The 26,227-nt window shown below is 34.2% G+C and overlaps 1 protein-coding gene across 8 annotated transcripts in view; it reads left to right on the forward strand.

Annotated features, from left to right (window-relative positions):
- The window catches only part of LOC149806162 (TOM1-like protein 2), a 107,186-nt gene that overhangs the window by 16,046 nt on the left and 64,913 nt on the right, over positions 1-26,227 (forward strand). For all 8 annotated transcript variants that reach the window (XM_089951060.1, XM_089951063.1, XM_089951062.1 and 5 more), the window contains exons 4-8: positions 7,231-7,377; positions 9,920-10,054; positions 14,881-14,940; positions 21,810-22,031; positions 23,047-23,125. In XM_089951060.1, coding sequence (XP_089807186.1) covers positions 7,231-7,377; positions 9,920-10,054; positions 14,881-14,940; positions 21,810-22,031; positions 23,047-23,125 — 643 coding nt within the window. The remainder of the gene's footprint in view (positions 1-7,230; positions 7,378-9,919; positions 10,055-14,880; positions 14,941-21,809; positions 22,032-23,046; positions 23,126-26,227) is intronic.

A 26,227-nucleotide genomic window follows, 5' to 3' on the forward strand; every position in this document is an offset into this window, starting at 1 on the left:
TTTTGGAGCCGGAGTTTCTCCAAGCTGTTATGAATATAAAAGCATATACGTGTTGATAATTGCATTGTAATGTATCACAGTGGATGACAGTTAACTTCACATAGGATGTTCCTTGTATCTTGCATTGCTCAAAAGCCTTCATCATTTTCATATGGAATTATGAATAGCATCCCATAGATATGCATGTGTGTGCCTTGTATGAGTTTAGTGTCATTTAAAGGGGTTAAGGGCACCTGATTGCTTGTCCTCAACAGTTTGTTTTCTGTAAGATAAGCAAAATTTGTTCAGTTTTAACTTAATTTTGCATATGGTTTCATACAGGTGAAACCTTAAGTTTTCTTTCCAGCATTCCATTGTTATATACAGGAATTATAGCCTCTTTCAACATCACCTAGACTGGTTTCCACAATGTATATTTCATGAGCTTTCTTGGATTTAAACCTAACTGGCATGGGGCTAAATATTGAATTTAATTTAAAGTACACAATAGTTATGGCCCCTTATTTCCTGTGCTCTTAAAGTTGCATTACACAGCATGACTTTACTAAGGAATATTGCATATTGGCCAAAGTTATTATGCACCATCATACTGATGGGACTTTGAATGGTTTGGATTTCCAGCCAAGGTTATTATCTACCTTTATAATGATAAAACCATATATGAGGCCATGTCTTTTATACAGTTCTGACCAAACTTGGAACATAGGTGTAAGTTTGAATATGAGTGCCATCTGTGACCAAACTTGGAACATAGGTGTAAGTTTGAATATGAGTGCCATCTGTGACCAAACTTGGAACATAGGTGTAAGTTTGAATATGAGTGCCATCTGTGACCAAACTTGGAACATAGGTATAAGTTTGAATATGAGTGCCATCTGTGACCAAACTTGGAACATAGGTGTAAGTTTGAATATGAGTGCCATCTGTGACCAAACTTGGAACATAGGTGTAAGTTTGAATATGAGTGCCATCTGTGACCAAACTTGGAACATAGGTGTAAGTTTGAATATGAGTGCCATCTGTGACCAAACTTGGAACATAGGTGTAAGTTTGAATATGAGTGCCATCTGTGCATATTGAGGTGATCTAGCATCCAAATCTTAATGTTTGTTAACACCATGGAAACCATATTGAACATTGTATATTGATGAGGTTATCTTGCATCTGCTCATTTGAGCTTGTTGCTACTCGAGTTTTTGATCCAGTTTTTATTAAACTTGGAATATATACTTGAAGGGCTTGAAATTATGAATTTGTTTAACCCAGAGGATCACCTTTTTCTTAATTTACTGATCTTGCTAAAATCAAACAAAAGTCAGTTGTTTCTAATTCAACATTTTTTTTATATATAAAAAAAAATCAGGTCAAAACAACTGCATTTCAACAAAAAGACAAAAAAATGTTGAAAGTTCATGATCATTTTCTGTATCTCATCTAGATGCCACAATTTACTCTGCTTCTGAGGAACCAACTTTCTGATTTTATTTCATGTATTCCTTTGCCATTATGTTTGGAAGCTTGTATTGTGTGATTCCAGAGATGTTTTGTGAAATTGGTACATCCATCAACAAATGAAGTACCCACACACTTGTCATATCTCTCTGAATACTCAATGCAGAAAGAGAACAATAACACAGTCTCTCCGAAATCATACTTTAGCCATTTGTGTTCAATTCCTGCATTTTTGGTATTGTCTTTGTATCCTGTCTTAGTCTCATCCCTTTGATCATATTGTAATCATGCTGTCTCTTCATCATCAGATTTTGGTGGCAGATAATCACCTTGCAAATACTTCCGTATGTTTACAATTGTCACTGCACAATGTATTGAATGTTTGTCAGCAACTATTAAAACACAGTGGCCAGTATAGTTCTGAATTATTTGTAAAGTCAGTAAAATGCAAAATTTCTGATTGGTCAGTATTAATCTAAGACCCTATATCTTTTTCTATCATCAGTAATGAAATTAGTGCTTGGTGGCAGTAGACAGGCTAGTTCACTTTCATGAAGAGTTTTGACAATCAGACTAATTATTCTCAAGTGGATTAAAACTCTTACATTGTCAATTGCCTTATGTTGGTAATTATTCGTTTACCACAATAAACAGATCAGTTAACTGATAAGTGCTTGGCTATTCATGATCTTATTAAATGTTATGATAGCAAGCTGCATAAATCCACAACTACAGGACAATGCGTTAGTGTTGATTTTGAATCATGTACATTTATCATCCAGATTTTGGACAAGTTTGATAATGAGTGAGTTCCATGCATATTAATGGGATATACTTGCATCTGACTGATTACCTTTGTACCACTTCGAAGTCTGTATTTGTGCTCCAGTTTTGGTCAAACTTAAAATGTATACCGATATAATATCTCAGAAAAATTGATAATGAGTATGATCATTGCATATTAATGAGGTTTTCTTGAATCTGAGAGGGTGAGCTTAGTACCTCCTGGTTCCTTAATTTTGACCCAATATTTATAAGATTTTAATTATATACAAGTATTTATCTCATCAAGATTTCAAAACAGATCTGATAATGAGTTAGACTCGTGCATATTAATGAGGTGATCTAGCTTCTAATTGGCTGAACCTGTCACTATTCTGGAAGCCATATTTCTGCTCCAGTTTTGATCAGAATTTGAATTAGATGAGTTTGAAAATGATGCCAATCCAACATTTAATATTGCCACCAGATGGTTTCAGGACTCAGCAGTTAAAAAGAAAAATGGTCTTATCTTAAAACTCCATGGCCATCAATTTGTACACATTTTCAAACTTATTGCATTTTATAATCATTAAAATGTTTGGCATGCCAAAGCTGTTACTTTGTTGCCACACCAGTCCCCCTCCCCACAACACATGAAAACCCCCAAGACTCTTTAACTTTCACCTCCATAAAGTACCTATACTGAACAAAATCGGAGATTTTTCATACATAATGTGGTAACAGATGTATCCCAGATATTGTTTTAATGAAGAGGAAAGTTGAACGTGAATGGACCAGTTTACAACAAAATCATACGATAAGAACATTTCCATAGATACAGCTGGGACAAAATCACACAGTATGAACATTCCCATAGAAACAGCTGAGTCAGAATGGATAGCCACTCATGCACATTGAACCAGGTTAGCACAGATGTGCTAGGATCTTGTGCATACAGAATGAAATTTTATGCATTGACACTACTGTGTGTAATAGTCAATAATAAAGGAGAAACATAGAAATAAAATATTGATGTCTCTGCAATAAACAAGTTAACCCATGGGTAGTCATAAAAACCTTTTTAGTGCCACATAAAATTTGGGGCACATGATCTTTTGTTTGTATGTATGTATGTATGTATGTATGTATGTATGTATGTATGTATGTATGCATGCATATATATTTATATACAGTGCATGAGTATGAAAAGTGGCATTTTGCAAATATAGATGAAGAATGTGGCTATTCTTTTAGAAAGTTAATCTTATACAGTATATTTACTTATACTTTTACATAATAATGATTTAATAAGTTTCAAAATCCAGATAAATTTAAGGGACTGTAAGATATGTTTTGTCTCAGCCTCAGAATCAGAACCTTTATATGTGGACCCGTCAATAGCTCCTAGCTATGTTAGCTGGCAACCATTAAAGGGTCCTTCCATGAATCTGAAACTTATTAAAGCTTTTTTATGTTCTTGTTACCTACAAAGGTCTGTAGTGTTGTTGTTTCATTAAAAAAATCATAAAGAATTTGTGATCTTTGCTAGGGATCTCCTATGGTCCTGTGTTTGTTACATGTGTTGTGCTATACTGTGTGTTTGCATCTGTTTTCTTGTAAGGATGGTATATATATATATCACATTTCGTTTGTAAGTTGTCTGTTCATCCTTTTTTTAAAATAATAATAGAACATTTTGTAAACTTCTTCAGAATCCAGTAAAAGTTTATCAGTCAAATATTGTTCTAAGTAGGCCTTACTGATAGGTAAGGAATACAGTTTCTAAATAATATTTAAAAGAAAGGGTTTTTTTTGGTGTTCTGCAAAGGATGATATTGTAAAAGCTTTCCATAGATTGTTAAATACATTAACTCATTCGGCCCCAGAGGTTTTTGTCATTTTTGTCTGAAATGTGCGTAGGAACGAGATTTGGGGTGCTATTTCTGAATACATCATAATACAGCGGTTTTCAACAGATTATCCATGAGAATAATGCCTAGTTGTATTAGAAACATCAATTTCCATTGGTTATTTTGCTTGCGCATGAGCAGAAGGGTAAAAGTTGGATTTTTTTTTTTTTTTTTTTTTTTTGTTTTGCTTAATAGACTCATCATTTTCGTATGGAGACCGCAATTTATTCCAAATGCCCACCTTATCCTAGTTTTTGCAAAGGTTCACCTGTCTGTGTTCAGTTAAGACCGGTATGCCTTAGATCTGAGGCCAAAAGGTCTAAAATCCGGACACAAAATCGCATTCTGATCTCGAGCGAATTTTGGGTGAAAAAAAACCGGGTCCAAAAAATGAGCTTTTTCTCTCTGTATTTTGTAGTGCAACTAGAACTTCCAGATTATTTGATACCATTTTAGAGCTATATCTGTCTGCTTTTTTTTAATACCACCCACGTTGGTCTATCTTAAATGGCCTCGATGCTGCAGGGCTTTGAAGTAGGGTACAGCCTCATCACGCCTACAGACGGGATTGGGGCCGAATCGGTTAAAACAATAAAACGGATAAGGTGTCATGTTTAAAGTTTTTACATTTGTTAGCTCTACTGGCCATAAACTAGAAGAAAATATGGGTTGGTTGTTGTCTATCCATTGCATGTGGTATGTCATCTGCCTGCTGCCACTCCTCCAAAACCACTTGGAAGATTCACACACACATTCATCCCATGATTTGGTTGGTCCTAAATGAAAATGGTTATCGCTCAAGAATCTGTTATGCCACCACAGCAGCCATCTTGAAAATCTTATTGCTGCTTCTCCTGACTGGAAGGTCATATCAGCATGGGTTTTTGATTTAAGACTTATCTTGTGTGGTTGGTCCTAAATGAGAAATGGTTCCAGTCTGATTTCCATATGGCCGTCATAGTGACCATTTTGCAAATCTTGCTATGGCTACTTTTTCTGAATGGAAAGTTATATTGCCATGGGGCAACCACAAGGCTTCTTAGGATGTCTGTTTGATTCTAAATGCACATGGCATTGAAATAATGGCCAGTATGGTCACCACAGTGGCTAGCTTGAAAATCTTGTTATCACTACTCCTTCTGAATGGATTGTCACATCAACATTGGGTTTCACTAAAAGGCTTCTTATAATGGCTTGTTCATCCAAAATAAATCAGGTGCTTATTTGATGTCCAGTTTGACCACCATAATGGTCAGTTTGAAAATCTTATTGCTTCTCCTCCTGAACAAACAGGAATATTGCCATCAGGTCTTTTTATAATGTCTAGTTGGTCTTGAGTGTCATAATCGCATCCAATATGTCCACCACTGCAGCTAATTTATAAATCTCGTTATTACTGAAGAATTCCAGTATATTCTTTTCAGCCAGTAGAGTGTCAAATAATTATATATATATATATATATATATATATATATATATATATATATATATATATATATATATATATATATATATATATATTTTTATATATATATATATATATATACAGTCGTCCCCCTCTTATACAGCCACCCCTTCTACACCAGGAAAGTGGCCTTATAAGATGGGTATTGTTTCCAGAGGGGGACTAAGTTTTTTGTGAGAAGTAAATGTAATGTACACAGTAAGAAAGCTACATACCTCAAGGCATTTATTATCTTCATTTAATATCTTCCTTTAAAAGTAACATAATTATTAAAAGGTTCTTCTTGTTATAATAATAGACTTATTTCAACTGAATATACATGAATAGTTCTTATTCTTGGCATAAGCATGATATTCGAACGGGTATTATTGTCATGCACGTTGCAAGACCATTCAAAAACATCATTTAAATCTTGGTACATACATAATTATCTTTCCATTTGCTCCATTTTCCAACTGCTGCTTAATAAACTCCTTATCGGTTATGATGTTTATTCAAGTCTTTTCAACATAAAATTGTTTTATTCGAGTCTTTTCGACGTTAAACTGTTTGGAAAGTCCCTCCTCCACACCTCACCTGATGTCGTCGAGTAGAATAACTGACTTCTAAAATAAAACATCTCCATTTACGTAATGACATGTAAAGTTTGGTAATGATTTTTTTGGATGTTGCTAACTGTATGTGATTTAATTATGCAGTCAAAACTTTTGTCGAGTGGACAAAATGCCTTCTTCATACAGGAAGCGATAAATGTGTTGTCATGTGATTTTTCAGTCTTTGTCTGGTACCTGATCTGTTCAAAGTTAATTTCTGTGTGTGTGTGTGTGTTAATGCACAAAATCTATTTTTAGTCTATGCTGACCATGTTTTGATCTTGACAATAATATCTGGTTGTAATCATCAAAGAGAAGAACTCGACAGATGTGTGAAGCCCAAAATTCTATCATAACATTGTTGAGCCCATTTCCTGTAAACGTTGGCTTTTATAGACAATGATATAATATTAATCTTAATGTTACATGTACTTAAGTCAACACCTCTTCAGTAACGGAAACTTGACATTGGGAGTCGTTTATCAAAGATAGAGATAATCTGATTACTTACCTTACGTCACGATACGAATTAATTATATTTTCTGGATACATTTGGAAAAAAGTGGCTGCTTGTGAGGGGAACATTTTCCATTTTTGTACTAATACGCTGGACGCATTAGAGGGGTGGTTGTTCTTGAGGGGTACTTTTGAATACAAACTCAATGGTGCCAAGTGATTCTGGCTGTAAAGTGGGTGGCCGCTGGTCAGGGGCGGTCATTCAAGAGGGGGACTTTGTGTGTGTGTGTGTGTGTGTATATATATAAATATATATATATATATATATATATATATATATATATATATATATATATATATATATATATATATATGTATGTACGTATGTGTGTGTGTGTTTGTGTTTCAGGTGAGTACAATGATAGGACTTGCCAATCATGTATGTCATGGACCCCCAAAAATGAAATTAATGAAACCTCTGTACATCAATATGTACGTGTATAATAAAATAACTAAATGTATAGTATTACATACATACATTCATAAGTAGACAGATGGTAACAAAATTGTTTTTTTTTACCTGTTTAATCAGTGTCTTGAGACATGTGTAAAGAACTGTGGGAAGAGGTTTCACCTGCATGTGATCACCAAAGACTTTCTAGGAGACCTGATCAAAGTAATAGGTCCAAAATATGATCCACCCCAGGCAGTACAGGAGAAGGTGCTAAGTATGATACAGGTAAAACTTTAAAATCTTTTGTTTGTTTTTGTGTGTTTCTGTTCTTTTTTTTTTAAAAAACCTATTTTACTTCATGTGCTAGTTCTGGCATGGTGTAAGACTAAGATGTTGGCAGTAGTTTTTTTTTAGGTGGAAGGGACTGGAGAACCTGGAAGAAGTCAGTGGTGTTGAAGTCTAAGCTTGGCACTATGACTGACTGTAACATGTATACAAAGATCAGACCAATTAATGCATTACTCAGTGCATGAATAGTTTGTGATGCGACCTTCTTATTCATGATTGAGGAGTTTTGTTTACATTTTGTATATAACCCAGTTCCGCTGTTGATAATAACTGAATTTTCTGTGTTATTAAACAGTGTGCCATCAGTTCTGTATAGGGCTATATCCCTACGAATTTTCTGTGTTATTAAACAGTGTGCCATCAGTTCTGTATAGGGCTATATCCCTACGAATTGTCTGTGTTATTAAACAGTGTGCCATCAGTTCTGTATAGGGCTATATCCCTACGAATTTTCTGTATTATTAAACAGTGTGCCATCAGTTCTGTATAGGGCTATATCCTTTAGGGCCTAACCGGAAATCGCCTCGGACATTCGCCTCGGCCGAATATCCCGTTTTTCAGTACTATTCGGAAGTATTCGCCTCAGCAAATAATACGTGCACAAATGGTTACAAGTAAAATAATTCAATAAATATCGAACTTAAAAGAAAAAGTTTTTTAATACATAATAATTTAGTTAAAAATAAATTATAATTACACAAACAGTTAACATTTCATTAGACTTCATGAATCGTAATTGATGATAATTTATTTAACTCAATTTCCTTTAGTAATTTCACTAGCATTCCCCAGATGGTGTAACAATAAATATTTGAGTGTAGAGACGCCATTTGTAAAATAATCTTAACAAAATTTAATTATTACGTATTCAAAAAAAAATTAATAAATAATAAATATATATATTAAAATACTCATCGAAAAATGTCTACTCCGAAATTAAATAGCAAGATTTGGAACTTTTTCACTATAAATGCTGTGGATGAATCGAAGGCAAATTGTGATGTCTGCAATGAAAGACTAACACGAGATGGCAAAAATGCTCGTTCGTATGGAACTTCAGCTCTAATAAATCACCTTCGATCCTTCCATCACTGGAACCACGATATAAGCTCCCTTCGGCCATGCACTTTTCTCGTACTATAATACCCAACATGTACTTGTCAGTGAAAGCCATCATTCAAGAAAGGGTTGACAACTACTACTCGGTTCGTGCCTGGATCTGGCAAATAGTACATCCAAATACTCGGATTCGGTACTCAGTGAAAATTATCTACTCGGTTAGGCCTTAATATCCCTACGAAAGTTGGAAATGCGAATATAATCTGAGACTACAGAGATGTAAAATGCATGCATTAACACTGTACACTGGTCCTGTCTTTTTCATATATTTTTGGCATCATTGAGCAAAGTCTTCGGGAATACGTTTTCCCTGTGATTGCCCTAGCTTTCCATAAGGTGTGTATTTCATTTTTTATGTAAGAATTGAAATATGCAGGAAAAACTAAGGTCTTTATGCAGTTCTATGAAACTCAGTTCAGGTAGTCGTTCAATAGAACTCTCAACTTGGGTAGTATTCAATGAAACTCTCAATTCAGGTAGTATCCAATGAAAATTTCAATTCAGGTAGTATTCAATGAAACTCTCAATTCAGTTTGTATTTAATGACAATTTCAAATCAGGTAGTATTCAGTGAAACTCAATTTAGGTAGTATTCATTGACAATTTCAGTTTGGGTAATATTCAAAGAAAATTTCAGTTCAGGTATTCAGTTGTTTCAAGCCCTCAAATGAACAGTTCCAGGTATAGATCATTGTTAAGTAGTTACTGATGCAGTCAGTCCCTTACTACATTGTAGTTATTGATGCAGTCAGTCCCTTATTACAATGTAGTTATTGTATTATGTATTAAACACCTCATTATATGCCTGGTATTTTCATGGATATGTATAAAATACCTCAGTATATGCCTGGTATTTTCATGGATCCCATTTTATTATTTAAAAGTAATATTATGTTTTAAAATACATCATTGTATGCCTGGTATTTTCATGGATCCCATTTTCTTATTTAAAAGTAATGTTTGAAAATACCTCATTATATGCCTGGTATTTTCATGGATCCCATTTCATTATTTAATAGCAATATATGTATTAAATACCTCATTATATGCCTGGTATTTTCATGGATCCCATTTCATTGTTTAATAGCAATATTATATATTAAATACCTCATTATATGCCTGTTATTTTCATGGATCCCATTTCATTATTTAATAGCAATATTATGTATTAAATACCTCGGGATAAAGGTGATCACTATTGTGACTCCTATCAACATCATTGTAGTGTTGAAATACTGGACTACCTATTTAAGGAATTTTTATGATAGAAACCAATTGTGTTCTTTAACCAAGTTGAGGTTACTTTGCATGCTTACATGTAAATATCTGTGTTAAACAGTACATGTAAAATTAATTTCAGACATGGGCAGATGCATTTCGGGGCTCATCAGATTTGAAGGAGATTGAGAAAGTGTACCAGGACCTGAAAGCCAAGGGGATTGAGTTTCCCATGACAGACCTAGATCACATGGTACCAATCCACACACCTGCCAGGGTAAAGATCATAAATCTTAATATTTCATCAAATTTTTGTCAACTCCGCTGTTAGTTATACAGTTTGAAAGGAATTCAAAACAAATTTGGTTAGATACAAATGTTTTATTTGGTGCATCTGAGAATATTGATATGTAGACATTAATGAAAGTCTTAAATAGCTGATGTCTGGATACAGAAATACTGATTGAACAGCTCTTATGTAGGCTATTTAAATACTGATTGAACAGCCCTTATGTAGGCTATTTAAATACTGATTGAACAGCCCTTATGTAGGCTATTTAAATACTGATTGAACAGCTCTTATGTAGGCTATTTAAATACTGATTGAACAGCCCTTATGTAGGCTATTTAAATACTGATTGAACAGCCCTTATGTAGGCTATTTAAATACTGATTGAACAGCCCTTATGTAGGCTATTTAAATACTGATTGAACAGCCCTTATGTAGGCTATTTAAATACTGATTGAACAGCTCTTATGTAGGCTATTTAAATACTGATTGAACAGCCCTTATGTAGGCTATTTAAATACTGATTGAACAGCCCTTATGTAGGCTATTTAAATACTGATTGAACAGCCCTTATGTAGGCTATTTAAATACTGATTGAACAGCTCTTATGTAGCCTATTTAAATACTGATTGAACAGCCCTTATGTAGGCTATTTAAATACTGATTGAACAGCCCTTATGTAGGCTATTTAAATACTGATTGAACAGCCCATATGTAGGCTATTTAAATACTGATTGAACAGCCCTTATGTAGGCTATTTAAAACAGTCATAAGACAATGATCACACAGTCTTTGAAAATCCTTAAATTTGGTCCTGGTCCTGGAAAACTCTTGAATTTGATAATAGGGGTATTTTCCCTGAAAACTCCTTGAATGTTTTTTCAAAATTTTGAAATTCTAGGAACAGATGTAATGATATAAAAAAGGATTGTTTTGATTGAAAACAAATATTAAATTAGGTGGAATATTGTGAGGTCCCATCTCCCTGTTTTTGATGACAACTTACCAGTGGAATAATTTAACAAGGGTACAAGTAAACTACACCAGTACAAGTAAACTACACCAGTACAAGTAAACAAAACAAGCATGTGTGGCATCAACAGGCTTATCAAAAACTGTACAGTTTGTAATGGGTAATGGATAAAGCATACAAGGGATGGATTAAGCCTTTTTGGGGAGATAAGCGGAAGGATTTATTCCATGCCTGTGATCGTGTAATAGATATTTCAGAAATGGGGGAATATATCCTAAATTCACACATGAAAGGCGAACAGCATAAAATGCATGTTCTTAACTTCAAGGCTGAGGTAAATATTACCATTAAAAAAAAATAGAATTTGCATATTTATTGGAGAAGAACTTGTTCCTGAGAAGGGAGGTTTGACTATGCCCCACCCAACTTGCTAAGGCCATTTGAACTCTTCATTTCAAAGGGTGACTTGTTGAAAGCTGAGATATTATGGATATTAAAACTCATAACAGGATACCAGTCATACAGATCGTCAGAGAACACTATTAAACTGTTTGAATTAATGTTTCCAGAAAGTTATATTGCTACACAGTTTACATGTCGTGAGAGGAAGGCAGAATACACAAGTGTTGTTGTTGTGGGGTTTAACATCATTTTTCAGCACACGATAGTCTATACATGGCGGCCAGTATTAATGGTGGAGGAAGAACCTGGGAAAACCCCGAAAAGGACCACCGACCCACGAGAAGCTACTGGCAAGCTTTCTCAAAAACTCCCACATTGGCTGAATTCGAGACTCAAACCGACACAGACAGAGGTGAGATGGCAATGATCTGTAATGGAGAGCGCTTTATACCACTTCGCCACTTGGGGTCCCAATACACGAATGTGTTTAGTATTACAGAACATTTCATGCAGATGCTTAAATGAGAATCAAAACTTGAATGTTAGCTTAGGTCCCCCCCAAAAAAAACAATAAAGGTATTACAGAGACAAATGTATATAAATTATTTACAATGAAAAATATGACATTGACTTTTGTTGACCACATGTAGATAAAAAGTGCTTTCTTCTCTTTTAAAACTGACTCATCCATACTGTTTTGAAAATGAAAACTTTTCCTTCAGTTGATAAAAACTTAAATAATTATGTGATTTGTTGGAAGCTTCATCATGGTCCAAACAAAACTTAAGTATTTTCTAGATGCATGAAAAATTTGTAATAAAAATGTTGCCATCTAAACTCCTTGAAAGTTGGAAAAGGTCTTTGGAAAGTCCTTGAAAAGTCCATGAATTTTTGTACATAAGGTCTGTATCAACCATGTGTAAAATGAAATGGGTATATAACATAGTGTTTTGATAATTATCGTCTAGTCTCCTTGAAATCGGCGACACGCATCAGAACATTGACAAAGCCTACATTTTAGAATTATTTACAAAAACTTGCTGTTACCCATTTAAGTTTTGGCCCAACAGTATTTATCAGTCTCCTGTACTTATCACATAAACAAGAGATCATAAACTCTGCTTGTGGGTGCTAAATTTACCGTACATCAGAAACTCTTTAAATAAAATTCTGTTGGTTAATCTATGGAGATCAGTGCTTTTTATTTCCAAACAAGCCTGTCAAAGATATCTCATGAGTTATAGTAATAACAGTTATCACCTACTTGCATTGATTTCGGAGAGATGCATCTACACAGTCTTAGATATGGCAATTGTATCAAGCTTGGCAAGCTCACAACTGCCTAAGGCTAGCTTCGGAGATCAGAATCAGCTAATTATGGAAACATACCAATACTATGATTAAAGTATAAATGAAAAGTTAAAATATAAATATTTATTCCTTATTTGTCAAATACTGAAGTATCATTTATTTTCAGGAGATCAGTTTTCAGGATTTTGTATTTTTGATAAAGACATTTACATGTTTACATGGGTACTTCAACTTGATGTTGACTGAATAAAAGTACTGTGACAAGATACAGTGGCTTTGCCCAAAATTCAGTGAAGTGTGAGTCCCAGTACTCTGCTGTAGTTAGTGTATATACATAGTGTTTTATTAATAATAGTGCTTCAAGCAATAGTTCCTGTATTTTACAGTCATCTTGTTCATTTGCAAGTGCTAGGATAAAGTGAAATGTGCTTGCAGGATTATTTAAATTTTTTCTGTACTCAAATGAAGGTTCAATTTGAATAACTATTAAATTTAATTTTCATATTCTAGTATTTTATTCATTCTTTCATTTATATTATTACTAGTGTTTCATTAATGTATGCTTTTTCTCATTTCTCTCTATCTGTACTTCTGTCACATATCAATTTAAGGTAGTGAGTGGAAATTACAAATAATGTATATGTTATTGATGTTTGTGCATTGAAACAAGATCAAATACTTTATAATTCTTTTTTCAAAGGTTTAAAATAAAACGAACATGTAAAAGCTGATTCATTACCAGATACAGCTTACGTAATTGACATTGATTTCTCAGGCTGTAGTATGATTTATCAGATTGTAGTATGATTTATCAGACTGTAGTATGATTTATCACATTGTAGTATGATTTATCAGACTGTAGTATGATTTATCAGATTGTAGTATGATTTATCAGACTGTAATATGATTTATCAGATTGTAGTGTGATTTATGTGTTGTGATATAAATAAGGATAGAAAAAAGAAAAATCCTAATGTATTCAAGCACAAGTATTACTGAATATGAAAGAATGATAAATGATACTAGGATTTTAAGTTTAATACTCATTGAAATTGATTCTTTATTCAAGTGAAACTGTTATCAAAAAATTTAAATCCTCATGAAAGCATGTCTTATTTTACCTGCACATGCTCAATCACGATGATCAACATGAATGTAAATACCTGAACTTGAAGCACAATTATTAATGAAACACTCGGTATATACACTAATTACTGCAGGATATCTAAGCTCACACTTCACTGATTCGTGGACAAAACCACCAAATCAGCATTATGTCAGTCATGTCCGCTGATATACACAAATGTTTGTCAGGTAAATAATCCTGAAATTGTTGAATTAAGCACGTCCAGCATTCTCAAAGCCATAGATAATTAGGTCCAATCTGTAGCACATTTTTGCATGAGCTGCAAGCTACTAGTGGATGTAGTCAGGTTGTATTTTCCGAGAAACATTTTACTTAAGATACTTGTATCTTTATAAAGACCAGATGGTTTTACAGTCAAACCCACTTATCTCAACCTCATTTATCTCAAGAAAACATGTATGTCGAGCGTTTTGGTCTGGTCCCCAAAAAAGTCCTTTTTTATGCTAAATTTTCCCTGTTAAGTCAATAACCCATTACATAAGTTTCAGTCCGAAGTAATGTGGACCTGCTTAATTCACCGAAATGCAACTTTTGATAGCCATCTTGGAGAAATCTTACAACAAATAATCTGGCATTTCCGCTACTACTAGTACCTCGTACGACAAGTATGGAAAATGTCGGTACAAGACCAAAAATTTTACCGGTACAAATTCTAATCAACCAATCTCATCAATGCATGGTTGATCACTTGCATAGAGTGGAGAAAATTATGTTGTGAACAGTACTTTAGAGTAAGGAAACTGAATGAATGCGTTTCTGACCTTTATAGCAACACCACGACAATATAGTTCATTCTGCACAGCATATCAGATTTCATCTTATCTGTGACTCAGTAAATTATCAGATCAGAAACATTAAATGAAGCTAAAAATAACTAATTCGTTTTACACTATGTATTTCAAATGAATTAGGTACTTTTAGCTACATTTAATAACAGTAACCGGAAAATTGACATTAAAGATTATTTTTTTCACTTTCTAGATACACACCGAACCAGCTGAGCAACAAGTCAGTAGAAATAGGGGAAGTAGTACTCGGATGGTAAGTCGCACTCAGACCCTCACACTCACATGCATGCATGCAAACACTCATTCTCATCTCGATGCATGAGAGGGAGAAAGACTTGCACTTGCAGAATCATAACAAAAGGTAGGGTATATGATGTTTCTTTAACATTTGATTTTTTTATGATCCTTTACTTTATTATTTTTCTTTGTTAGTTCATTTTCTCTCATTGTTCACTGAAGGAAATAAAGATATCACCAAGTCTTTTGCAATCTTTCTCTTTTTAAGCATGTTATAATTTTATCATTAAAATATAATTTACATCCCATCATAAACATTTTAGAAGAACTGTGCTCCCGTGCTTACCTATCCAGTTTGATACAAGTATGATAATGGTGGGCAGTTGAGGGTGGCAGATGACTGAGGTACATCTGATAGACGCTGGTAAATACAGCCAGTATATCTTTTGAAAAATAATGCATATATCAATAAAATGAATTTTAATTAAATCAGGTTTCTCATATATTTACAGAAAATTATACAACAGTATTACTCCAGCTGACATTGGTTTTCTTTTAATTTTTTAACATTGTGCTCATGGTTATCTTTATTGTTAGCATTAAGTTACATGGGCTATTATCATAAATGGCCTTAAGGGCAGTCAGCCAAGACAATGACAGGCAATAAGCACTGTTCCATGCACTGTCGGTTTCGCAAGATAAATAGAACCAAGCTCAGATGATGATAATCAACATTATGAGGGGGCGGTTGATGACTGAAATCACTAATTGAATCAATCCAGCTGACAAAAATGGTGGCTGTTCGAGGTCTGTGATCATTATTTATTCATTTGTACATTGAATAGGCTTGGAAGATGGCAGATAGAAAGGGTGTCATGAAGGGAGGAGTTAAGGAGAAAATTAGGTGGTATATTCAGATCTGGATATGGTGTGAAAATTGTGTAGGTGTGTGAGAAATATGGGGAGCAATTTATGTCACAGGGAGACCTAGTTCATATGCATCTTGAACTTGTAGAATTTCAGATATAGATTGGTTTTGCTTGCACATTTTTTTTTTAACTGCTTGTTCAGTGGTATAAAAATATAATTTGGACCCCCCCCAAAACGATGTTAGTAGCTGTGTTTTGTTGTTAGTAATTGTCTTGAAGTTCAGGTTAAAATTAGCTTAGCAGTTCATCATTGTATTTTTTATGAATAATTTTTAACTTTTACTTTTTTTATAGTTTACATACATGGTGGTTAATGATTATGAGGTGCACTGTTTATTTGTTGTTTTGTTTCTTCAGTATTACATTTAGCCTGTTTTGTAGGGGTTTTGTTGTATTCTGAGTCATCCATAATTATTGTTCTTGCTTTAAATGTACAGTAGAACCCCATAAGTATGACTAATGATGCAGTGGCATGTGGCAATAATGATATCTGCCCGTATACATACTTGTGGTATTTCTGTCAAATCTTTTATGTGCCTAAGCCTTGGTAGAGGCAAGAGTCCGGAATACTTTGTCAATGGTTGAGGTCTCTGGAGAGGAAAATGTAATTTTGCTTTCTGCTTGATAAATCAAGTATTCTCAGCCTGACTTAATCAGACTACATTCTAAAATAAGCATTGGAAAAAAAGAGGATATCTTAAGATAAAGAACAGCCAAAAATGTCATATTGTTTTGAAGTTAAAAGCATTTACAGATTCCTCAAGAAATGTAATTTATTCTGTGATTTGGATTTTTAAGTAGCTTTAACAATCTTTCAGTCATATCAGTACGATGTCTGCAGTGTGGCAGTTTATAGTGATGTCTAGCACTTGGGTATTATGCCGCAGACATGTAGTATGATGTCCCACCTAGCCACATTATCCTGACACCAGGCTGACCAGTCCTAATTATAATCTCTAAATGCTGAGCACCAAGTGAGGCAGCTGTTAGTACCATTTTTGTAAGTCTTTGGTATGGCTCGGCGGGGGATTGAACCCATGACCTCCTGCATCCAAAGCAGACTCTCTAACCACTAGGCCACCGGAGTGGTGTTAATTTATTGTAAATTTGTTATCTTTTCCTGGTTGTGATGACATCACATGAGAAACAAAGATTTAAAATTATTTCAAGATTTGTGTTTGTGTTTTTGAATTTTCAACATAGCTTGAACAACTTTTCAGTCATATCTCCATGATGTCTGCAGTGTGACAGTTTATAGTGATGTCGAGCACTGGGGCATCATGCCACAGACATGTGGCATCATGTCCCACCCAGTCACATTATTTTATTTTCTGGGAAAAGATATTTGGAGTGGGGGAGGGGGTATATAATTCCCATTTGTCTACTAGCTGGAAAAAATATCTGCTCTGATTTATGGGAAAAAGAAACACTATCATATCCATTATATTTTTTTAAAATTTCTTGAGATGAAAAATGAAAACATGCTTTAAAAGCCATTAAATTTGTAACAGTTTTATTCTGGAATTCCTGTCCATTGTTGACAGAAAGTACTGGTACAGTGCAAAAGTATCATGGTATGTACCAACAAAAACAAATACTGCCATAAATCAGTATACAGGTAAGACCATTCACCATGCATTGCTATTTTCAACCATTTGTATAGATATCAATGCAGAAAATATTATGGTGCTGATTTGTGTTGAAGAATCTCTAATAAATATATACTATATATCATCATTTTTTTTTAATTTTAAAGCTGTGAGTGGTGTTTCAGACTGAGAAAAACTATTCCACAGTTAAAAATCATTTCAATAAAATAAGAGGGTCATCTTTCAAAAGCTCATTTATAAATGGTCATTCAAACAATATTAGCTGATCTATGTGTGTGTATACATGTATATATGTATGCAATGAATGTTGTTGTCATTGTTACCTAATCAAGATTGTTGTTTGTGCATTATGCAGCAAAACCATAATTACAGGTTCTTTCCAAATTCATGTTCCACACAAGATTACTGTATCTTGCAAACTTTAATCCATCCAATAAAGGATTCATCACAGACTTTAAAATATCCACTGATGTTAGTTTGCTCATTCTTTATTAAGCAATATCTGGATTAGTCATTTGGTCAACATGCCAAGATTAAAAGACAGTTGGCTTCTGTGAGAATCCTGTGTTGAACAAAAAATCAAAATAACAAGTATATGATGGTGATTCGTTGTGAATGATGAACCAAAAACACTTAACCTACCTTCACAGACATGTTTTGAATATGATCCTAATGAAAAGAGATATAACTTGTATCTCTTATCAAAGATGAACATTTTTTTCTCCAGAGATACAGTGGAACCCCGCTATAACGCGCCCCGCCATAACGCGAATTCGGATATAACGCGGTCGTAGCATGGCTCCCAAAATTTCGTATATTCATTCACACATGGAGAAAAAAAATTTGGAGAAAAGTAAAAAAAAAACAAGACAAGAAATTAACTTCATTTTGGGCATGAGATTGTGACTTTTAAAATAATATGATCGTGGCATGGTTCCTGAAATTTGAAATTCATTTACGTGTATTTTTATCGGACCGTGAAAATATTTGTTTAACGCACGAGAAATAGTGTGTAAAACGTTTATTATAATTTGTTGGAAGAATTCGCGTATGACTTTTAATAATAAACGATCGGAACTTAACAATTTATTCAGGTTCTTTAAGTGATTTTGGAGAAGTGATCGTGTATGAATTCTAAAATAATACGATATATATAACGTACGAGAAATAGTGTGTACAATGCTTGGCTTCTGAAATTCATCAATTTGAACAGGTTGTGGTGAAGCTCCGTATTCTACTCTAGAAGAGAAAACTGGTTTAATTAGGTTTTTGAATTTAAGCCGAAGTAAACATTATCGGAAGTGTTACTTATTACGGATCCATGAGTAAAGCCAGTAAATCGTCTTTGTGATTGTCTTCCATGAAATCTGTATACAGTCGTTGCTCAAACAATAGCCGACATGGGCTTCTTATTTAACTGCAATCACAGCCAAGCAGCAGACAAAGCTGTGGTTGATACAAGAGTCGCACAATTTAATAAACATCAAAGGACGAAAGCCGCCAACATGTATGCTGTGCTTGGCGGTGTGATCAAACAACAAACAGTTGAAAGTAAATAATATCCACTTTATTATCTGTGAATTAAAAGGGTATGAAATTGTACATCCGTTCAGCTTAATTTTGTTTTATATAAAAAGTGATTCGTAACCATTGCAGGCCTTTATTACTTAGTTATCGAGCTTTATCTGTGTACGTTGTTTGCTTATATAAAAAAATATTTTACTGTTATGGAAAGCAAGTTCAAAAACGCAAGTCGTTTTCTGCTAAAGAGAAACTGTATGCCCTAGATCAACTAAAGAAGGGCAAACAACAAACTCAGCTTGCCAGAGATCTAGGAATCAGCGAGTCCACTTTGCGAGGGTGGAAAACAGATGAAGGAAAGCTCCGTAGTCTACCCAACATTCTTGAAGAGGAAACTGGTTTACAGCGTAAAAGGGTTAAGTTAGCTAATGACAATGTCCTAGATTCAGCTTTGTACCAATGGTTTGTACAAGCTCGCTCAGAAGGTGTTCCAATTTCTGACCCAATTCTGAAAGCCCAAGCAGAGAAATTTGATCGCCGTATCAATGGAGATGATTCCAAATTTAAGGCGAGTAAGTTCGCGGCAAAGAAGCAAACGTCATTGGATATATTTTTCAAGAAATGATGAAATTTAAATTTGGAACCACACTGACTTTGCACTTTGCGCAACGATTAATTTAGCAGTTTTCACATGTATCTTTTGATGTTCACAAAATCTGAAATAAAAGTTATTTGCACGCTGAAATCATGCGTTGATTGTTAATTATTCTTGCAGTTGTCGCATATGATAAAATTTTAGCGGTATGAAATTTGTACAGACACCGTATGTAGACCCGGGAATAGCTGCATGCAATGACCGTACGATATCAGACGGCAAGTAAATGGTTTCAATATTTTGTTCATCCTTTATTTTACACGACGAATTCAGACTATTACAAAATTATTGAATATTTTAAATCTGTACGATTTTCAATTAAATTACATCCATTATGGATGAACTGCATGCCACGACGGCACGGTAGCATACGGTGTTGATACTCTTTTCATGATATAGCGATAGTCTGGTATTATCGGTCAATCTGTCAATCTGTATTATCGTTCAAACAAATAAAAATTAGTAAATGTTTTTAATGCACAGTAATAACCTATAAATATATTAGCCATATATTAGCCATCGATTATTTTGAATATATCTTAATTAATGCATTCCAGTTAATATTCATCTGATGATAAGCCGACTTTTGATCATTGTACATGTATACACGTATATGTTCTCGGAAAAAAAGTTAAATATTGTGAAACCCCGCATTAACGCGACCCCGCTTTTAACGCGATCCGATTTTATGGACCCCGATCATCGCATTATAGCGGGGTTCCACTGTAGCTTTAATACCACAGGCAAATAGATGAAGATATGTAACAATACTTCTTGCACTGGCACAAGAGGTGACTTCCATTTCTTCTGCAATAACATAACTACTTTTCCCACCATCCAGGATACAAATTGCTTCAACCCTGTACCCTAATGGTAAAAACTTCCTCATTTTTGAAATCCACATATGGACACCATTGAGTTACACTGTTAGCATGACTGGGGTTATGAGTACAAGAAATTTTTGCACATTGATATACTTGATATTCATTTGCCTAAACAGTGCCTTCCTCACAAAGCAAAAATTAAGTTTGGATAGGCTGAATGGTCAGTATAGATACGTTCTAGTGACCACTTAAGGCAGGAAGATAAACCTTCTTTGGTTAGGAAACATCTGGCCACTGAGTGTAGAAGGCAGGTGACCATTAAATAATTTACATTTATATAGGAATTTTGTCTGGAGGAAATTAAAATGGTTGTCGACAACAAATTAGTAAAGGTGACTGTTAGGACAGGTGTGTGTGTGTGAATTTGTTATAAATTTTAGTGTTATATGCGTCAAACTTTACTAAAGTGGGGGTCACAATATTTTAATAAATTCTTCAGTCAGAGAATCAAAATAATGCATCAGTGAGGAATTTGTAAAAGCGGTCTAAATTTCATCCGTAATTGTTGGCAAGGTAATTATCTTTACAAACAGGATGCATTTTGAAGTTTATGTGTTCATTTTTGACTGAATTTGTTGCCAAATTAATTTTTTCTCAAAGTTTAGGTAAATGCCAACAGTTTTCAACTTCAAAATGGTATCATTTGAAATATAATGAACAAAGTCTGTCAGGTTGCAAAATTAGATGGTGGGTCAGCAGTCTATCAAGAGAGGAACTCACTGGTTCCTGATTTCATTGACTTTATAACCTAGATGCAGCATTCTGATAACTCGTGTTTTAGACACAATATGTCAGATCCTGTAATAAAGGCACTGCTCTTCTTTGTAGTCTGGATCCATTACAGCTGACCACATAATGTATTAAACTGATGTTATAGCAGTAAAGATTAAATATTTAATGACTGCATGGGGGTGGAGGAAAATAATGTTTTTTTAAACAGGAATAAAGCTATAATACTAAGCTTCATGATGTTTTATTTGAAACCCAGCTTGTCGTACATTTGATAGACCATTTAAAGCACAAGTGTTGAATTAATTTGGTCATCGGGTGCTGACTATTATGCAGAATTACATAATAATGAATTTCATTATAACGGGGGGGGGGGCGTACTCTTACAGTGCATTTTCAGACTGATTATCACAATTTATTTTAACTTTTGTATCATTAAATTGTTATAAAAAAAAGATGCAGAGATAGCATCCTGTGCATCATAATAGCTGTAATACAAAATTATTTATGATACCATTAGCTGTGGATGATGTTTATTGGTTAAAACCTCTTTACAGGGGTCACAGCGAACTCCTGTTCATGCCCAGAGCCAGAGAACTCCCACTCATGCCCAGACCCAGCCAGTGGTTACAACAGGCCCCATAAATCCAACCCCTGAACAGCAATCCAAATTGAGGAGTGAGCTGGAAATTGTGCAGGGGAATGTCAGAGTGATGAGTGAAATGTTGACAGAGTTTTCACCAAATAATGTAGACTCCTCTGATCTAGAACTTCTACAGGTAACAATTTATTTATTGCTAATTCATCTACATTTCACCTGTTTCCAGTTAGTACAATTGGAGCTCTCCCATTTCTTATATCTTATGCTAGATGATGCTAGTCTGCTATAAAGTTTATAGACTGGTTCTGTGTTTTAAGAAGCTTGGCTCATTTGCAAATGATTTAAAATAAATAACCAGAAGATGTACAGTGCATACAATATAGGGGTGAATTCCATTTCTTGTGTCATTGACCAGTCTAGTGTGATAAATTGGTACCAAAACCTGTTTTGGTATCTTGTATCTGATCTCGTTCATTATACAATGCACATTTATTGCAGATTTGTCTGCAGTACATGAGTGCACTTATTGGTTATATTTAGAAACCAGTATTTCTCAATTACACTCATTTGATGAGGCCTTTCATTGACCTGTACAGCAAATTTCTGATGTTTGACATTTGGAAGATTCAAATGGAATAATGCACCCCTACCTCTTGTTATCATGAAATATTACGTATAGTAGTTATGGGCAAAAACTTTTATCAGATTGGACACCACCATCCTAAAAGATGGATTTGATATAGCACACCAAAAAAAGACACTCAAGTATCAGTTCTTTTTGTCTGTTTAACGTCCAGTTGTCTGTTATTTTTTGCACACATTTCAGACAGTTGATTCAACAGTCTGTGATTCAAAGGTAATTCAGAAAAGCCTGAAGTGATCAAAAATGCCTACGAGAATGTTGGGTGAGAGAGCCTTGTAAATACATATTGCTTCAGTGACAGTAGGAGAAAGCCATGGGTGACAAGATTGTTTTTCTTTTTCAGAGTCTTTTTTTATATTACTTTGGGCTTTTCTAATTTGTTGTTTTTTTTCAAAAATAAATCTGCAAGCTTTTGGGATGTACATATGGTTCAGATAATATGATAAAATTTGATAAAAGAATTTTACTGCATTAGCATTGATATGGTAAACATACTATGGAGCCTTGTCCATCCAGTATGAAAAAACTCTTTCTTTTGTCATTACTACAGGAACTGAACAGAGCAAACAGACAGATGCAACAGAGGATTGTGGAATTGTTAGACAGAGTGGCTAATGAAGAGGTCACAAGTAAGTATGGCACCTTTTGCCTGTTCTGGATAAGAATGACATTATGTGTGTCATTTTTCTGTCAGCAGTTTTGGTATCTGTATTCAAGTTTTATGTTGAAGTTTTTGCAAATTATATGGGGGAAGGACAGTCATTGCACAGATGCAAGTGAGGCACTGAGTTTTTCAGAACACTTGTTTAAAATTAGGATCTCATTTTAGAATAGGTGTGGTTTGTTGTAATGTTGTTATGGAGTTGGAAATTCCTTGTCTGGCAGTACAAGAGTTTCAGAAATTTTATTGGTATTCAAGGCAGCTTGCAAATTTTGTTTGGCAAGGAGAATTTTGTCAATTTATCCTGAGCTTGATCTTTTATAGAAAATTAGGGAATAATGCATGAAAAATCATAATTCTGGACAAGTGGAAATTTGTGGTTGGGGGTGGAGGTGTGTTGGTGTTGCTGAGCCTGTGATGTTTTGAATCATTATAATCAACATGTCCATTTGCACCTTAGGTATTTATTGTACCTCATCAAGTGCAGGATGGTGGTAGGTACGCAGTGAACACAAAAAACAGATTATTTAACCTTTAAAAAAATGCCAACTCACAGCACCTTCTTAACTGATGGCAACCAGCAATAATTTTCGCTGCACAAAATGATTAGACATGGCTGTGTTTTTGTTGTCAGAATCTCTAACCGTGGGATAGTGGATTAGTGGTAGTATTGAGCACTGTTGATATGGGGTTTTCATCCCAAAAATTCCTATGATGTCCTATTGATTCTAAATGAGAACAGTGCTAATATCACCTCCAAGATGGCCATCTAGATAATTTTGTTATTGCTACTTTTCATAGATGGTTGTTCATATCAGACGTGTGCATTCACCAAAAGACTTCTTGCAATGTCTAGCTGATGCTAATTGAAAATAGTGCAAATTTTATATCTATTACAGCCACTAAGGCAGCCATCTTGAAAAATCTTGCTGTTATTACTTTTCCAAGATGGAAATTAATATCAGCATTGGCTTTTCATCATACAACGTCTAATGTTATGTTAGTTCTAAATTAAAATAGTGTTGATATGATATCCATTATCTTGAAAATCTTGTTACCCCAACTAAAATTGGAAAGTCATTTTGACATGAAGTTTTCATCATAAGACTTCTGTAGTGTCAGGTTGGTCCTTATTGAAAATGTTGTTACCTGTAGTGTCAAGTTGGTCGTTATTGAAAATGTTGTTACCTGTAGTGTCAAGTTGGTCGTTATTGAAAATGTTGTTACCTGTAGTGTCAAGTTGGTCGTTATTGAAAATGTTGTTACCTGTAGTGTCAAGTTGGTTGGTTTTCAAGATGTTGTTACCTGTAGTGTCAAGTTGGTCGTTATTGAAAATGTTGTTACCTGTAGTGTCAGGTTGGTCCTTATTGAAAATGCTGCAGTCTGATCCTCTATATAACTAAAATATTGTTATTTCTACTTCCATATGGTTTGCTATATCAACAGTCGTTTTCACCAATTGACTTCTTATGATACTTGTTTGGTCCTAAAGGAAAATTCATTCATTATGGCTGTCATAACAGCTGTCCTGAAGACTTGCTGTCACTACTGTCCCTGAATCAGGATCTTTATTCACAGTTTGATTTGACTTATAAGTGTGTACATACAGTACACTGATAAATATGGGACTATTTCGATCACATTAAATCATGTCTAGAAAAAATATGTACCTTATCTGCTGGTGCATAACACAACATGCAGAATGGGTCTTTGCTGTTAATAATTGACAATGCATTACACATGTGATGTAGTAATCTATGCTGCTTATGTACTCATTGCAAAAGGTCTTAGAAGAACTTACATGTGTAATGTAGTAATCTCTGTGCTGCTTATATATTCATTACAAAATTGATGAAAGATCTTACTTGAGTGATCATTTCAAATTAAATTTAAAATCAGTCAAATAATTTCTATTCTTTGGCAAACCTTTGTCAGACACAGATTGAAATAAATATAAGATGTTTCAGAAATTTCATTTGGTTTGATGCCAGATGTAGTATTCAGTTTATCAACATAATAAATACTCATTTTATTTGACAAAACCTTAGAATAGTGTAGTGAAATAACTTTATAATACAATTGCATGCCTCCATCACTATGTCTTAGCCATACGTAATGTTATGAGACATAAAGAAAGTATTATTTTGGTTAATTAAATGTAATAATAAAGGATATGTAGTTCTGTTTTCCTGCTTCTAGCACTGAGGTTTTGAGTGCACTATATTCATAAGCATTTTCCTTTTTTTTCATTTTTCATACTCTGGTCATGTTTGATTAAAATGTTCTAGCTGGTTGGGTTTTGGGTAATTAGTGATTTTCAAGTTTCAGTCACAATTTAAGTTTTAAGAAAAAATATTTTATAAATATATCCTGTATTTTGGATTTAGTATTTCATTAGAGGCATATTAAAGATAAGTCTGTTGAAATCAGTAATTGTTTTGACTTCATCCTGAACTTGCCTATGGTTGCTGTGATAACCAGTAGTAAAATGTAGTGTGAAATATTTTGTTGTCCAAATATCACATTATAATTTATATGTATGATGGTATCTTGAATTTTAATAGGTTTTTGTTTGTTTTTTGTTTATGTGCGACATGTTCTCTTTTTCCTTCGCAGCCAGTGCAAACTCTTATTTTGCGCTAACTTTGTCAAGTATCTTTGTCTTGCCTGTGAGGCATAGGTGTCAGTTTGCTCTAATGGCATTGTAATAATTATTGTATGCTCCAGTAGCTTCAGAATTTACTGTACTTAACATAATATCTGCATTGTACATGCAAAAAAAATAGTATTATTTGGGTAAATTTTGAATCTCATCATGATTAGTGCATAATAAATATACCATAAACAGTGTCACCCGTCATTCGTCTGTGCAACATAGAAGATTTAGCTCCCTTTTTCGATGTTGGGAGGTGTATTGTGCATCAGTTAATTCCCCAATCACAGTAATAGTAGGAAATAAACTCTGTTACCTCTTGAATCCAGTAATCCCAGAAAGACAAAAATTGTGAATTTCCCATCTATATATCATATAGACAAAGAAAGGAAACTCTCACCGATAACTTCCCCATAC

This window comes from Sinohyriopsis cumingii, chromosome 2, assembly GCF_028554795.1.
Source record: "Sinohyriopsis cumingii isolate HCF-2022 chromosome 2, ASM2855479v2, whole genome shotgun sequence".
Lineage (NCBI taxonomy): Eukaryota > Metazoa > Mollusca > Bivalvia > Unionida > Unionidae > Sinohyriopsis > Sinohyriopsis cumingii.